Below are 15,613 nucleotides of genomic sequence, written 5' to 3'. Positions count from 1 at the left end.
CAGCTTTTAAAATTATTGATCCTAACTGTTATAGGATCATAGAATTGTAGAGTTGAAAGGGATCGTGAGGGTCATCTAGGCCAACCCCCTGAAATGCAGGAATCTTTTTGCCCAACGTGGGGGTCGAGCCCTATATTTTTATATTTAATAAATTGCATGACTTTTACAGTGGTAAATAAAACACAATTCAGTGAATTCATCCCATCTTTGATTTTCTTCTTTCCTTATAACGTATCATCATTTAAGGGTTTGATGAACCAAGAGGATGCGGGGGGGGGGGGGGGTTTTAAATCTCTGCAATGACAGCTAAGTACCTCCCCAAATAATTGTCCATGTGGAGTAGGCAAGTGTTATATCCATGTGGTGCTCTAAGGAGTGTGCACTGTTGAGGGGGTGCCAGGAAGTGTAGACAAGTGTGCAAAAAAGGAAGAAGTGGGGCAGATGACTTGTAACCATGCTTGCTTGTGACACAACAGGGGAACGGTCCCCGTAGATTCTAGAAACAGACTGAAGAGCAGCCCAGGAAGAAGTCAATTTTGCTTCCAGGGACTGCCTCGTCTACATGTTAGGGCCCTGTCCTCTTAGGCATACATTTAAAACACGATGAAAGCACATGGCTTCCGCCAAATAATCCTGGGAAATGGTAGTTTGTTAAAAGCGTTGGAAACTGAAGCTCTGCGAGGGATAAGCTATAGTTCGTAGGGTTCCTTGGGGGGAAGCCATGTGTATGAGGCCTTCGGTCACTTTCTGCTACCCTTGATTTCCAGGTATAGTGGTACCTCAGGTTAAGAACTTAATTCATTCTGGAGGTCCGTTCTTAACCTGAAACTGTTCTTAACCTGAAGCACCACTTTAGCTAATGGGGCCTCCTGCTGCTGCCGAAGCACGATTTCTGTTCTCATCCTGAAGCAAAGTTCTTAACCCGAGGGACTATTTCTGGGTTAGTGGATTCTGTAACCTGAAGTGTCTGTAACCTGAAGTGTCTGTAACCCGAGGTACCACTGTAGCTGAAAAATGATAGGACTGAAGAGGGCAGGATGGGGAGAGCCCTGAACAGCATTCACTAAAAGGCCAAAAGGCTGTGGCCTTTGCTGCAGGAAAGTGTGTGTGTGTGTGTGTGTGTGTGTGTGTGTGTGTAGATTTTATTGTAGTTTTTCGACTAGAGTTTGCTTTTTCAGGCCATCTTAAAATAATTCCTCCCTTCCCCTGCAACTATCTGTGTCACTACACTGCAAGGTCTGATACTCTGGGGTAGGTTCTTGGGATCAAAGAAGGCTTCAGGTGTTGGGGGGGGTGAAATGGGTTAAAGATTACCTTCCCTCCTTTCTCCAACTGGAGATCTTCCAGGATCAAAGTTCCTCTGATGGGAACAAGTTAGTCATGCCCACTAATTTCAATGGGTCAATTCGGAGAATGACTAACCCTAGATACAGTCCTCCAGATCCAGGCAGTAACACTGATGCTGGGTCACTGAGTCACACACACACCATGTTAAATACTCTCCTCTGGTCTAAAGGACTGGCTAGATCTATACATGGTTAGTTTTAAGTTATGCAGTATCACCCTAGAGACCATTCACTGCAATGGGAAAAACCTTTAAATACTCACAACCAAGCAATTACTTCCTTCTCTTAAGATGAAGTACCTAAAGTAAAATTAGGAGATTTAATTCAATGTCTTTGCTTGGGAGTTTCCAAATTGCTAGCAGTTCAAAGGCAATGAAAGCACGCCCCAAGGCAGCTACCTGCCTTCAACACAAGTAAGTAGACATGGAATTTTGCCTCTGTAACCCCCACATACATGACCTGGTACACTGGTTGGATCAAGGGAACAGCTGTGCTGTTTTTTCCCTTCATTTATTGCCTATCTACAATGTCATATCTTTACAGCCTAAAGGCAGAGTCAGAAGGTCTCTCCCCACATGCTGTTGGCTTACAGCTCTTACATCTGTAACACAAAAACCTTGCACAAATACTGTGCAAAGACTGAAAGATCATTAACCCCCCCCCCTCTCCTCCCCACACTCTCTCCCCTCTTTCCCCCCCAACTGCATAATGTCTATGACAACATTGTCTCATACCAAATGTAAACAAACTATGAAAATGACTATGAATTGACTCTATGAATTGAAAGTAGAGATGCTGTATGTACTTTTTGGTTACACAAGAAATTTTAAAATAAAAATTCTTCTTCATCATCATCTCTTAGATCCTTAACCACTGGCCATGCTATCTGCAGCAAATGGGAGCACATCTGGAGGGCCAACACTTGGGTTTAGAGAACAGGCAGTAGTCACATCGCTGAAGCTAAGCAGAGCCGGTTCTGGATGCAACTTGGATGGAAGGGCAGCGGGTTTTAAAGATGTTCACCCCCCCCCCCGAAGAAGATGTGGGCCCTAAGTACCATTAAGTCAGTAACTGGCCCAGGCAAGCAACCACCAAACTCAAGCCAAGTACTGTCACTAACTGCAAAGAGAGATGTGTGTGTGTGTGTGTGTGTGTGTGTGTGTGTGTGTGTGTGTGTATTTCCCCCCCTTTTCACTAGAACCCTAAGGTTTACCAGTTGATTCTAAGTACAAAACCATGAGATGGGAAGCAGGCAAGCATTTGGAATTAAAAGAAGAGACTACTGCCAAGTTCCTGTTCAGGACAGGAATTTTGTATTTGGTACTAGAACGCAAGCTTGCAATCCTTCCACCCAAAATACCACCCCTGCTTTTCCTGAGCTTTCTTCAATTTGACAGCCTAATGTAAAGTGGGTTGGGAGAGATCCGGACCTACGTACTTTTTGCTCATCTAAAGAGGGTAAAAAAATTAGTTGTGATGGCCTATTAAAAATAAATAAATCCAACAACCACAGCAGGGAAAGGTCTTTATTAGGACCAACCCAAAGGGCACAAAACAGTGAGCAAGCTTTTGAGTTCCCCAAAGCTCTTCGTTGAGCAAAAGCAGTGGCCCGGGGAAGAGGAGAAAAGTTTGCATTGGCCTCAGTCTTAAGAGAGAATGTGGGAAGAGACAGCAGACTTAATTGGATTAGCCTATCCCAGGTGCTATGAAAGGTTTCTGATAACACCCAAGAGTGCTTAAGATAAAGGAACACACAATTCCTTATTTTTGAGAAGATAAAATCCAGCACCCCGGTCCCTTCCCATTCTGCTGATCTTTCTAAAACAGGGGTGGGTAACCTTTTTTTCTCTCCTTTCCTTGTGGGCTTGGATACCAGTGGTGGGCAGAGCAGTGGGTGTTACTTTTAGCAATACAAAAGGCAGAGAGGGTTTTTATTTTACATATTCACACCTCTGTCCTCCTTCCAAGCAAGCAAGAGGCATTATGATCACAGATCAAAGACACATTCCAGACAGGCGAAAGTATTCCCAGGAAGGATCTATGGCTTCAGGGACTGGGTGCGGCTAGGGGAGAGTTCCTGGTCAAATAGAGAGGCCTTTGAAGGCTGCATGAGGCCTGAGGTTCTCTGCTCTCTAAGGCAGAGGTCAGCAAACTTACCGCACCTTGGGCCGGTGGTAGGCCAGAGAGCGCGTGTCAATATGTGTGCATACACGCTATTTCCGGCACACTTCCGGGTCAGAGGAGCACTGGAAATACCTTGTGCGCATGTGCACGGGCCTCCTCCGACCCGGATGTGCACCAGAAATAACGCTTGTGCATGCGCAAATAACGCGTGTGCATGCGTACAAGCTATTTCCAGTGCTCCTCCAACCTGGAAGTGGGCAGCTGTGCAGTGCAGCACCGGTAAGAGTGGACGGTGGCAGCGCGCCGGATAAACAAGTCCCTCGGGCCTTATCCAGCCCGCGGGCCTTAGTTTGGGGACCCCTGCTCTAAGGAGAGAGGAAGTGAAACAGCAGGCTAGCATGATGGCAGTACAGCAGTTGGGAAGACATGGGTAGGGACAATCTTTGTTTCGGTGGCAGGGTAGTGCTGGTGTAAAGCAAACCAAGGGCTTGGCTTGTAGACACAATGAGGAGGGAGGTGATGTCGGCAACCCAAGACCCTTTAAGCAGAACTAGATGCCCCTTAACTGAACTGCCACAAGGACAAAATAAAAATACACCAAGTTTCTCTCCACTCCACCCCCGAATTTTTGTTTTCTCTGGGGAGCCAGGGATTTTTCCACTGGGCTTAAGCAGAAACATTGCTTCATATGCCCCACATGCTAGTGTTTCAACCAGAGAGAGGGGCTGGAAGCAAAGCAAAACACCACCCTCTAAAATCCAACATTTAAGATCCTGAAATGCCTCTGGGAAACGTAGATTACAAAAGGGGTTTCTGGGAGGGAAGAGTCACACAGAACATCATGACTTGAGCACTAGTTTCCTGATTAATGTGTCACCGGTTATAGAGAAATTGGGGGAGGGGGGGAATTGAAGATAGTCTTCCAAAGGAGACAGGATATCCTTTGTTTGCAATCTCTATTAAACTGCCCCTAGCGAATGCAGGAACTGTAAACTCCTTAATGCTTGGCAGTTGGGAGAAACATTCCAGGCCATGTAAAAATGGGCCCAGCTCGTGTCTCTTTAACGCAGCTATGATACAGCGACGCCTTGGCTTAAATCTACATCTCAGAAACAGTTTTTATGAATAAATGGAGCCCCGGCAAATCTGCAGTCTGCATGCTAATGAGAGAAGTAAGGAATTTCATAGAATGCCAGACAAGGAGAGCAGGAAGGAGGTTTTCCTCAGACTGCTGAATCTGTTTACTTCTATTGTTTTGGTTTGGTGCTGCTTTTCAAAGTGGCGTCTACCTGTCAGCGAGCGCTGGTGACTTGCTTTAAACACACACACACACACACAACATACAAATATAAGGATCAAAGAAAGGAGGGCAGAAGTGGATTTGCTGGCAATATGTGCAGAAGGGCGCACAGCACCAAGAACTGGATATAAAACAGATTAAACAGGCTAAGCTCCCTGTAGCAGTCAGGCACTGAACTAGGCTCCCCCGCTGTGTGCTAAGCATTTCAAACACCTTGAATCAAATCTGAAATCCTACTTGCTTCTTTCAGACCGCTAGCTGAGCTGCAGAAGGGACTGCACAAGATGAAAGGGCTCCGTCAAGATTCCAGCTTGGCTCCGGGTATGGACATGATTAGCAGAGACTCCTGGTGATCCCTGGAATGTTGTCTAGCTCCATGATGCAAAAAGGGCACCATCACCTTTCCCTTAGCAATGTCTCACACACCCAAATGACAAACCCTCAATGCTGCCTGGCTCCATTCGATGCGCTGCAAACCCCAGCTGCCAATCACAGGTAGCTGCCTTCTCCCCAAGTCAGACCCTGGAGTCCCGTCTAATTCAGTATTGTCTATGTGCTAGCTGGCAATGGTTCTCCAGGATTTCAGACTGGAGCCTCTCTCAGCTGTATTTGGAGATGGCAGCACTTGAAACACGGGAACTCTTGCAGGCAACGCACATACCAGGGTTTGTCGTTTCCTATATGTATCATAGCTACTCATGGTTCAAAACCTCACAATAAGATGACATCATGCAGATTAAGGTAATCAGGAGCCAGATTTCTGGCGGCAGACATATAATGCCTTCCAACAAAGCTGGACTTTTTAAAGCCATATATTGGGACAGATGCATGGCGGAAGTGTGGGCTGTGCCCATGTGAAACATCTTTGCTATACAGTGGTACCTCGGGTTAAGAACTTAATTCATTCTGGAGGTCCATTTTTAACCTGAAACTGTTCTTAACCTGAGGTACCACTTTAGCTAATGGGGCCTCCTGCTGCCGCCATGCCACCGGAGCCCAATTTCTGTTCTCATCGTGAAGCAAAATTCTTAACCCAAGGTACTATTTCTGGGTTAGCGGAGTCTGTAACCTGAACCGTATGTAACCTAACCCGAGATACCACTGTATAATAAAAAGGCTGCTACTACTGGACCCAATAAAGGATCAAGATGGCATCTCCAGTGACTCTAATCCAGGTGTGAGGGATCTTTGACCCTCCAAATGTTGCAGAACTACATCTCCCATCATGCCTGGCGATGCTTACCTAGGCTGATGGGAGCTGTAGTTCAACAACAGCTGGACAAATAAATAAGAAAATTGTCCAGTAGCACCTTACCAACTAAGTTTGTTGTGGGTATAAGCTTTCATGTGCATGCACACTTTTTCAGATACAATCAAAAGCTTATACCCAAAACAAACTTAGTTGGTCTCTAAGGTGCTACTGGACAATTTTTTTATTTTTCCCCGACTGCGTCAGACCATCACGGCTACCTACCTGAATCTACATCTGGACAGTGTTAGTTCAAATATATAAGCTGGGTGCCAAATGGCACCTTAAATCTGGGTTACAGTTGCCACAACAGAATGTCTATTTGCCAAGAGGTTGGACTGTGATCTCAACTACATTGCTTGACTGTAGCTTGCTCTTACAACAATTCACTTGTCCCAACATGCAAGAAGGAGAATCACACTCAGTGGAAGTGGAAATAACTGTGGACTAAGACAGAGGTTTTTAAACTGTGGGCACCATCTTGACGCCCAGAAATCTCCACATAGTCACAATAGGACCCACACCAGTAGGAAAACATGCCTGGCTAATTTCTAACACTGCATCTGGAGGACCAAAAGTCCCCATACTTGCTTAACTGAAGGGTCATGAAGCCTGTTTTATTTCCCCTTTTCCTGGAGAACTCTGCAAACTTTTCGTACACATTTTAACACTGCAACATAGGACTCCATTCCGCAGCCCCAAGTGCAGAATATCTAGGGTTAGCTGATTTATGATTTAGAGGTTTAATGTTACCAGGAGACAGGAAAGTCAACGAGGTCTCAGAGAACTTAGTAGGCCTCACCACTTGGGATGGGCTTGAATTCCTTGTAAGTCACATGTAAAGCGACTCAAGGACACTGCATGCAAGTTTTCAAGCAAACCTCTAAACACAAGAGATCTACTTTCACATTCAGGATTAAAAGAGCAAGCTTAAATTAGCTCACTGGCCACAGGGAACGTGTTCCAACAAACCTGGCAGTGGACTATGAATCAGGATTCCAGCTCTTGCCACCTCATACAGGCCATTCCTCTTATACCACAGTTTATTTCCCAACATCTTGAATTTACTTGTCTATACTGTATTGCACAGAAAAACCCCTGACAAAAAGAGGGAGGACTCTGCTAAAGAACCTAACACATGAACTTTGATAAGGCATTCATAAAATACTAGTGATAAGGCAAAACCAGAGCAATGATAAACAAAACCAGAGAGACGAGGACATTGTGAAGCCATATGGAGAGGGAGGGAGAAAAGATCCTTTAAACAGACTAAAGATACTTTAGAGCAGGGAGCTGTTAACTTGCATTTCGAAGAGAAAATGCTGATTCAATATTTTAATAAAATCTTGAATTATTCCAGGAATCAAAACAAGAGAGATATTTAACCCAAAGTTATAACCTTGGCATGACAAACGGAAATTATCTTCTAAAAGCACGACAATTCTCCATCTTTGAGAACTCAGTTTTCCTATGCTAAACTAATACAGACATTTCCTGATTATCATTAATACTTCTGTTAAACTGTGAAAGGGCTTTACACCCCCAAAGCTTTGTTTATTCCCGAAAACATTATTTGCATGCAAACCTCAGCTTCACTACCTGAAGAATCATGGAGCAGATGAGGCGACAGACTCTTCTCTGCTGATAATACTAAAGTTAGAGGAGACTATATGTGGGGGTAGATGAACAAATAATCCAATCTGCTGCAAGACAGCTTCCTATGCTTCTGAAGTGCATTGTATACCAGGTCATGCCCATTACACAAAAAAGACAAATGGAAAGGAACATTTGCTAAAGTTAACCTATCTCCAAGAAAACTGGGTCACACTGCTCATTGCAAAATATATACAGAAGTAGACCAACAGAGTTTTCTTATTTCTTATTTTATTTATTTTTTGTCATCTGGAGAATAGCAAACTGTGTCCTTAAATTTCAGTCACTTACTATTTACAATTTTGTTTTGTACACAAAATACACCTAGGACAAAAAAAATAGCCCCAAAATCTACAGTCATACCTTGGGTTACGAACGCTGCGGGTTGCTCGTTTTTGGGTTGCGGACTGCGCTGAACCCGGAAGTACCGGAATGGGTTACTTCCGGGTTTCGTTGCTCGCACGTAAGTGCAAAATGACGTCACGCGCATGCACAGAAGTGCCAAATCGTTTCACTCGCGTGCGCAGATAGAGCACTTCAGGCTGCGAATGGTGTGAGTTGTGAACATACCTCCTGTATGGATCACGTTCGCAACCCGAGGTATGACTGTACAGTAGTACCTCAGGTTAAGAACTTAATTCGTTCTGGAGGTCCGTTCTTAACCTGAAACTGTTCTTAACTTGAAGCACCACTTTAGCTAATGGGGCCTCCCGCTGCTGCCGCGCCGAAGAAGCACGATTTCTGTTCTCATCCTGAAGCAAAGTTCTTAACCCGAGGTACTATTTCTGAGTTAGCGGAGTCTGTAACCTGTAGCGTCTGAAACCTGAAGCGTATGTAACCCGAGGTACCACTGTACTGATTTTTGACACTGGGATATGTTTCCCCCACTCCGGCCAATGTTAATCTATTGTGGTAAAATAAAAAATACTATCCATTTTTTTTCAAAGAAAAATCAACCCCACTCCCAAAAAAAGCAGTTAGGTGCCCTTCCTCTAATAACACACACATCATGGCTTTTATTCTAGGACATTTTACCATCCCAAGACTCATCAGCTTGGAGTAAAAAAACTACCCCATAAAACTTTCAATGTCCAATTATTAGTTTTCTTAACTCAACAAGCTGGTGGGGGCCATTGTGCATGTGATATTCCTTTCCAATATCAATAAAAGGAGTAAATGTGTGCAGTTGCATACATATGCAGTCATATTCAAAACTTTCGTATTTTGGTATGTGCAATTGTGACAAAACATACATTTTCATGGGTTTCACAAGTGAAAGTGTGCACATTTCCCCAACTCTTACACTCACATTGGAAAGGTACATAAAACAACCTTAATTCTATGCCCAGAATGAATCATGGTTTACAAGTCTTCTCCTCCCAAGATTAGCCAGGGGTGACAGGCTCAGAATCTGTTCTACATGAAAACTTAATGTTTAAGTACAGGGCTTATTTGGCAGTGGCCCCAAAGTTGCTGAACATCCTCTCCAGCTATGTCCAACCCTGTAGAACTTGAAAATGCACAAGAGTCTTTAACTGAGATTGTAAATATCCCAATTTACTTTTTTTAAAAGGAATGTTGTAATTAGTTTCCATAAATCACTTTGTTAGGTTCTCCTGAAAAGCAGTACAAAAATGCCTTAAAAGGAGTAAGACATGCACACAAATATCCATTTCAGGAAATTTTATGATACAGACTCTCTAATATTCCCTGCTGGATGTTTCCTATTAATTTGTCTTTTTTGTTGTTTTTACTTTCTCATAACTTTATCATATGATTCACTTTAATCTATTTTAAGGCCAGCCTGAGGAACATAACTAAGAATATAATGAGCATATCTAAAGGTAGAACACTACATAACTAAATTTGTGGCTATTTGAATAAACATGATTGCTCTTACATAGCTAAACATTCCTATTGCAGCTAAAGCTTTACAGATATGGGCATGCAATAGCAAAAACAAAACAAAACCCTTTGAAAATGTTCCCTAAATTCAAATGGAAAACTAGTAGGTTCTCAGGATAATAAAATCTACACTGCCCAAGTAGCAAGCAAACAGCATTAAAATTCCATGAGATATTTCCTCCTCAGTCTTTCTCCCCCACTTCTAAGGCTAGACATCGGTTTTAACAATGGCCAAGTTGGGGGGGGGGGAGCTGCAGCTTAAGTCTCTATCTTCTATTATCCTAGCACACAGCTCTGGTTTAGTTTTCTTTTTTAAAAAAACACTTCCTTTGCTTGCCAAAGAAACTTGCCCTCAGTCAAGGTCATGTAAAGTTTTGCTCAAGTTTAGACGAAACGTGCAGAGGCAGGGGGAATAAAAACCCAAACTTTGTCTGAATTTGCTCCTTCCCTCCAACCCTGAAGGTTTTCCAGTTATTCAAGAGCATAAACATAAGTAAGATAGATTTATGTGAGCACAAAGGTTGGGGGCGGAGGGAGGAGAAGAGAGAAACAGAAGTCCATGTTTCCTGGCAGACATTTTGGCTCTTGTTTACATTTGCAGTCTGTGTGTTTCTCTTGTTGCAGAGCAATATGGCTGTCTGAAGAGCTGACAGCTTTGAATGCACAACCACTGCTGGCTGCAGGCTCATGTTCCCCTCCCAGTATCAAAGGTTGTGTAAAATTATGCAGACGTTGCACATACAAGGCAAAAGAGTTCCTCCTCCTCATATTTACATGGTTTGACAAGTCAACTGCTGTTAAGGAGGGGGGTGGTCTTTGATTTGTCGTTTAGAAGGTGCTTTCTAAGCTTATGGGGAAAGGACTAAGGCAGTTTTGTTCTGGGTTTATTTGTCCACAGAAGCAAGGAATATGCAAAGTGTTTCTCTTTTTTTAAAAAAAAATGGCAAGCACTCACACACAAACACATACTCCAATTGCAAAATTTCACTTCAGCCCACAAGAAACAAAGATACTGTGAAGAACAGCGTGAACCTGAGAAGTTTGAGCTACTTACCATTTGATGGTGGTGGTGGGTGTTAGGAATGTTGGTTTCTTGGAAAAAAGCACTCAAAGCAGTCTATGTTTAAAAAAAAAACACACAAGCCTACAATTAGAACAAGGGGCTACAGCCTGAACAAAATAAGTGAAGTTGGAGGGCAGGGATTAGCAGCAAGATTTTTGCAGCAATAAAAAGAAAAGGAGAAGACCTCCTGACATGCTTCTTCCCCCCCCCCCTCAAATACTTCAAGTGTCAGCAAATAATCTAAGTTGACAAACGCAGGCCCGGTTTGGGCCCTTGCATTCTTCAGCATTGGCTTGGGACACCTTTGAAATGTTAATTTGTCTTCCCTCTCCCTTTTGGGAGGGGAGAACAGGAACCACAACAATAAAAGAGACAGAAGAAAACCCAAAACAAACATAGCTTCCCCTGCCTTCAGTTTCCACAAGGCAAGAGGTGTTCACCCCCCCCCAAAAAAGGCAGGAACATAGAAGAAGAGACTGAGGAATGTAAGGGGACATACACACACACCCCAATTGCAACTGGGGGTGGTTTCCTCTTTTTTTAAAAAATGTTGACAATCAAGTAAGAAATACAAGTGTTTGTTTAGATTTAGAACAAGAGGGGCAGGAAAAAGTATTGGCGTAAGGGGGCAGAAGGGACGAAATTTATAATATAATTTATAATATAGTATAAACACTATATCTAGTGAAAGTGAACAAAGAGCCTTATTGCATCTGTGGTCAAGATGCTGGCTCAAACCAATCTTTTCCTGCTCTCCAGCCTTTTTAACCAAAACAAAGAGCACACCTTTAAAGCAGTTCGGCTAGGCTGGGCAGAATCTGACCACGTTCCTCTTTAAAACAACGATGTTGCTATGTTTCACCATGCAAACCGCTTGTGTGTGTTAGGGTGCGAGAGATTACTAAACACAGGCTAAGCTTCGGAACTGATCCCACACCCCCTTCCCCGGTCGAAGGGGAAAAAATGCCGTCGTCTCCTTGACACTTCTTTTCCGCAAGGGCCTGGTGGCCTAGTCAAGAAATAAATTACTATTAGGGGGATGGGGGCTAGATAAGCAGAAACAAACCGGTCGTCTTTCTCTCTTCCCCCCTCCTCCTAACTACCGCATGGCCTACTGGAGGTTTCATCTGAGTTTCCCTTCAACTCGAAGCTTCCTGGGTTTTGGAAATAGTTATTCCAACGATTGTTCCGACCGTGTAGCGGCCGTTCTCTCCCGGCCTAACAATTACAGTAATATAAATGTGCGTCCAACCCCCCCTTTTTTCCCCTCCTCCACGACCAGCTGCAACAAGAGATTAGTCAACACGCAAAAAGGCCCAGCGCATTCCCAGCCCCGGAAGGCACTTACTACTCCGGGAGGAGGCAGTCGTTCTTTAAATGCCTTTGATGGGTTGTTTATTTATCTGTTGCCAGCAGAAATCCGCCGTCCCTCACCCCCCACTCCCGCGTTACACAAAAGGGTGCAGGATCTTTTTGTACGTCGGTGTGGTGCGGGGGAGGGGGGCTATTGCTGAAAGCGAATCCACCACCACGGGCAACTGTTTCCGCCACCCACCACCCTACTAAGAATTGGAGGTGGGGGGGGGTTCGCATTAATTTCCACCACCTTTCGCTCGTCGGCATTGCGGGTGGGGGGGAGGGGTGCCGCGTGGGTAAAAAAGAAGGGGTCTCAACGCACCTCGAACTGCCAGTGTGCCGCCTGCAGCAGCTGCTTTGCTTGATCCGCCGCACAGCCCGCAGCCAGCACGAACTGGTTGATCATGACCTGATGCCGAAGCTCCTCCATATTCACCGACATGGCGAGAGAAACGAAACCACAACAAGGGAGGGAGGGAGGAGGAGGAGAGCCAAACACGGTGCCGGCGGTATGCGTGAGTGTTCCGGGGAGGGGAAAATCCACAAAGGATCCCTTCTTCTCCTCTTCCTCCCCAAAACTCCCAAGCCGCTTCTGTGTATCCGAAGCTTCAGAGCCGATGAATCGTCCCCTCGGCCTCCCCCTCCTGCTTCAATCGGCACGAACAAGGGTATGTTGATGTCCCCCTCCCGCCCCTCTCGTAGCTCCTCGGCAGCTAAAACACCACAAACAACAGCATCCAGGGGAGGAGCATGTGGAGAAAATCGGGGTGGGCAGCGGGGGAAGCCGGCGGTGTCTCAACGTTCTATTCCACGCTTCCCGAGGCCGCTGATTGGCCGTTGCAGTGTTCTCTGCGTGTATGAACGTTCGGTGCGAATCTTCCAGGCGCTGGATGTTTCTCTTTCTTTGTCCCGCCCCCGTCAACCCCATTGCTTGCATTTGATTGGAGGAAAGGAGCCACTGCGCTCCTTGCTTATTGGTTGGATGCTATGTTTTGGCTGAGAGAGATGCTGCTATTGGTTAGGGTTTTTATCGTAAGGGGAAGGGTAAAACTATGCTCTTGTTTGAACCGAACTGGAAATTCTACTCCTTTTGTTGATTGGCTGCTCTGCTCCCCCTCCCGTTCTTTTTTCCACTGTTGTAAAAAAGAAGAAGAAAAAGAAGAAGGAAGAAGAAGAAAAAAAGTGTAGTTTGTAAAAGCCAAGTTCATTGACGAGCTTCACTGTAACCAGCATGCTCAGCTGGAAAAACAAGAAAGCACAGCAGTGATTCATTTCCTTTGAAAAGGCTGGTCATCCTGAAAACTAAAGTTATCACACAATAGAAAAAGATATAGATAAGATGCATAACCACAGTCGGAAACACAGTTTAGAACTTCCGGAGCAAAAATTGGAAATGTTACTTCTTGTAATTTTATGCTAGCCCTGCTTTTACTAATTCATGCCAGAGCAAAATGCTGGTGACAACTTCCCCTTGAAAAAAACACATGATTTTGAAGAAATCTGAAATGCAGTTTTTTTCCTGTCTGCCTTCTTTTTATGAATCAACTTCTCTAGGCCCTTGAATGAAAGGGTGTAAATTCTCTTGGGGCTTCTGGACCCCCCTGGACTAAAGGGAAACACAGGTCGATCCCTGATTACCTTTAGCCAGGGGTCAGCAAACTTTTTCAGCAGGGGGCCAGTCCATTGTCCCTCAGACTTTGTGGGGGACCGGACTATATTTTGAAAAAAAAAATGAATGAATTCCTATGCCCCACAAGTAACCCAGAGATGCATTTTAAATAAAAGGACACAGTCTACTCATGTAAAAACACGCTGATTCCTGGACCGTCCGTGGCCCGGATTTAGAAGGCGATTGGGCCAAATCCAGCCCCCAGACCGTAGTTTGCCTACCCATGCCTTTAGCTCTACTGCCAAGTGCTGACTGCTGAGCAGAGCCATTCCTACGCGATGCAGTAGGGACAGCAGATTTGGAGTTGCCATTAGAAGACAACACGTTGGCAACTATTGTATGATTGCCATATTTTTTGTTACCACCAAGGGAGTCGTCCTTTAGGCATATTGGCTCCATTTGTCCTGGGCCATCTGTGCTGCTGAAACTGTTGTGGGCATGTTGTCAAACGTAAACCTGCTTGGGTTTATTCGCAGACACCTCCCCCTCTCTATGAAGTCCTGCAAAAGGCTATTCTCACACTGGTATTCCAAAATGCAATCCCCAGGGAGTACTGACATGCAGGCTATCACCTCAGCACAGTGGTACCTTGGGTTAAGAACTTAATTCGTTCTGGAGGTCCATTCTTAACCTGAAACTGTTCTTAACCTGAGTTACCACTTTAGCTAATGGGGCCTCCCACTGCCGTCGCGCTGCCGCTGCACGATTTCTGTTCTCATCCTGAAGCAAAGTTCTTAACCCAAGGTGCTATTTCTGGGTTAGCGGAGTCTGTAACCTGAAGCATCTGTAACCTGAAGCTTCTGTAACCCGAGGTACTACTGTACATGGTAGGTGCATCTGGAAATCTGTGTGGCTTGACTGAAACTGCAGCTTGCTGTGGGCTAAGAGCTCTTGGAGAATCACAATTCTGACATTGGTGGGTTCATGGTGGGTTTCAGAACCATCTGAGGGTGTTATATGTGCCTCTTACAGAGCAACCCCACTGACTTGACTCCTAGGTAAGCTGTGTATAGGACTGCAGCCTTCAATACATTGTGAACCTCTCTTTCCCCAACATTGTCAATATGGGATAGAAACATAAAACTTGCTCTGTCTCCATCAAACTATAGCCATCCAGGCTATAGCCAACCAGGTGCCATTGAGTTTGCATTTTCATCGCTGCAGCACACTGGAATATTTACAGGGAACTTTCCACGCAACCACAAGATCTCTTTGCTGGGTCAGGCCCCATCACTGTAATGCAAAGTGTTTTTGTGTGTATGTCGCCTTCCCCCTCCAGCCCACCAACACTGGATCACTTTGCACTGGCTTAGACTTACACTGAACATCATCTCCTGCTTTTGTTCCCATGATCACTCAGTTATAGGAGCTCTTCACAATTTGTCTTTGTTTTCACCATCCTGAATAGCTCAGTATCATTCACCACACTAATGTTATTCCTGCCTCCAAATCACGAATGACTTAATTAAAGGGAATGGGGAAGAGAAATCAGATGTACATTATAGCCAATAAATACGGACAGATTTGTGCCAGAGTTGATTTAAGGCTCATGTGTCAAAATGCCTCTCTTTACTGAAGCATTTTAGCTGCAAGGATCCAGTTGCCACAAATGGTGTTAATCTCTGAAATCAAGGCATTCTGGGGTGGCTGGTCCTTTGAAAGTGCTCATGTACAATACTCTGCAGCCTGATCTTAGGCATACTTATTCAGAAGGAAGTCCCACCAAGTCTCATTTAACAGCCTGATCCAATAACCCTGGTCCAATATGGTTCCCTCCATAACTGGGGATGATGGGTGTTGCAGCCCAGCTGAATTTGCAGGGCACCACTTTGGCTAACTCTGCAGTAGCACATCATAGTTGCAATACTATATCCAACCAGCAGCAGAGGCAACAATACAGCAATAGCCGTAGAAACAAAAGCTATTAGAGCAACGCTGACAGACACTT

At 44.7% G+C, this 15,613-nt stretch overlaps 1 protein-coding gene across 1 annotated transcript in view; it reads right to left on the bottom strand.

The window, feature by feature from the left end:
* Nucleotides 1–13,009, bottom strand: part of UBALD2 (UBA like domain containing 2) — a 32,646-nt gene extending 19,637 nt beyond the window's left edge. Inside the window, exons 1-2 of the mRNA XM_079966303.1 lie at nt 12,319–13,009; nt 10,632–10,694 (exon numbers count right to left, since the gene is read on the bottom strand). Coding sequence (XP_079822429.1) covers nt 10,632–10,694; nt 12,319–12,438 — 183 coding nt within the window. The 5' untranslated portion in view covers nt 12,439–13,009. The remainder of the gene's footprint in view (nt 1–10,631; nt 10,695–12,318) is intronic.
* Between the last annotated feature and the right edge of the window lie 2,604 nt (nt 13,010–15,613).

Source organism: Podarcis cretensis (assembly GCF_951804945.1).
Source record: "Podarcis cretensis genome assembly, chromosome: 2".
Lineage (NCBI taxonomy): Eukaryota > Metazoa > Chordata > Lepidosauria > Squamata > Lacertidae > Podarcis > Podarcis cretensis.
Note: the sequence above shows the minus strand (reverse complement) of the source record. Positions and strands in the feature narration are given on the sequence as shown.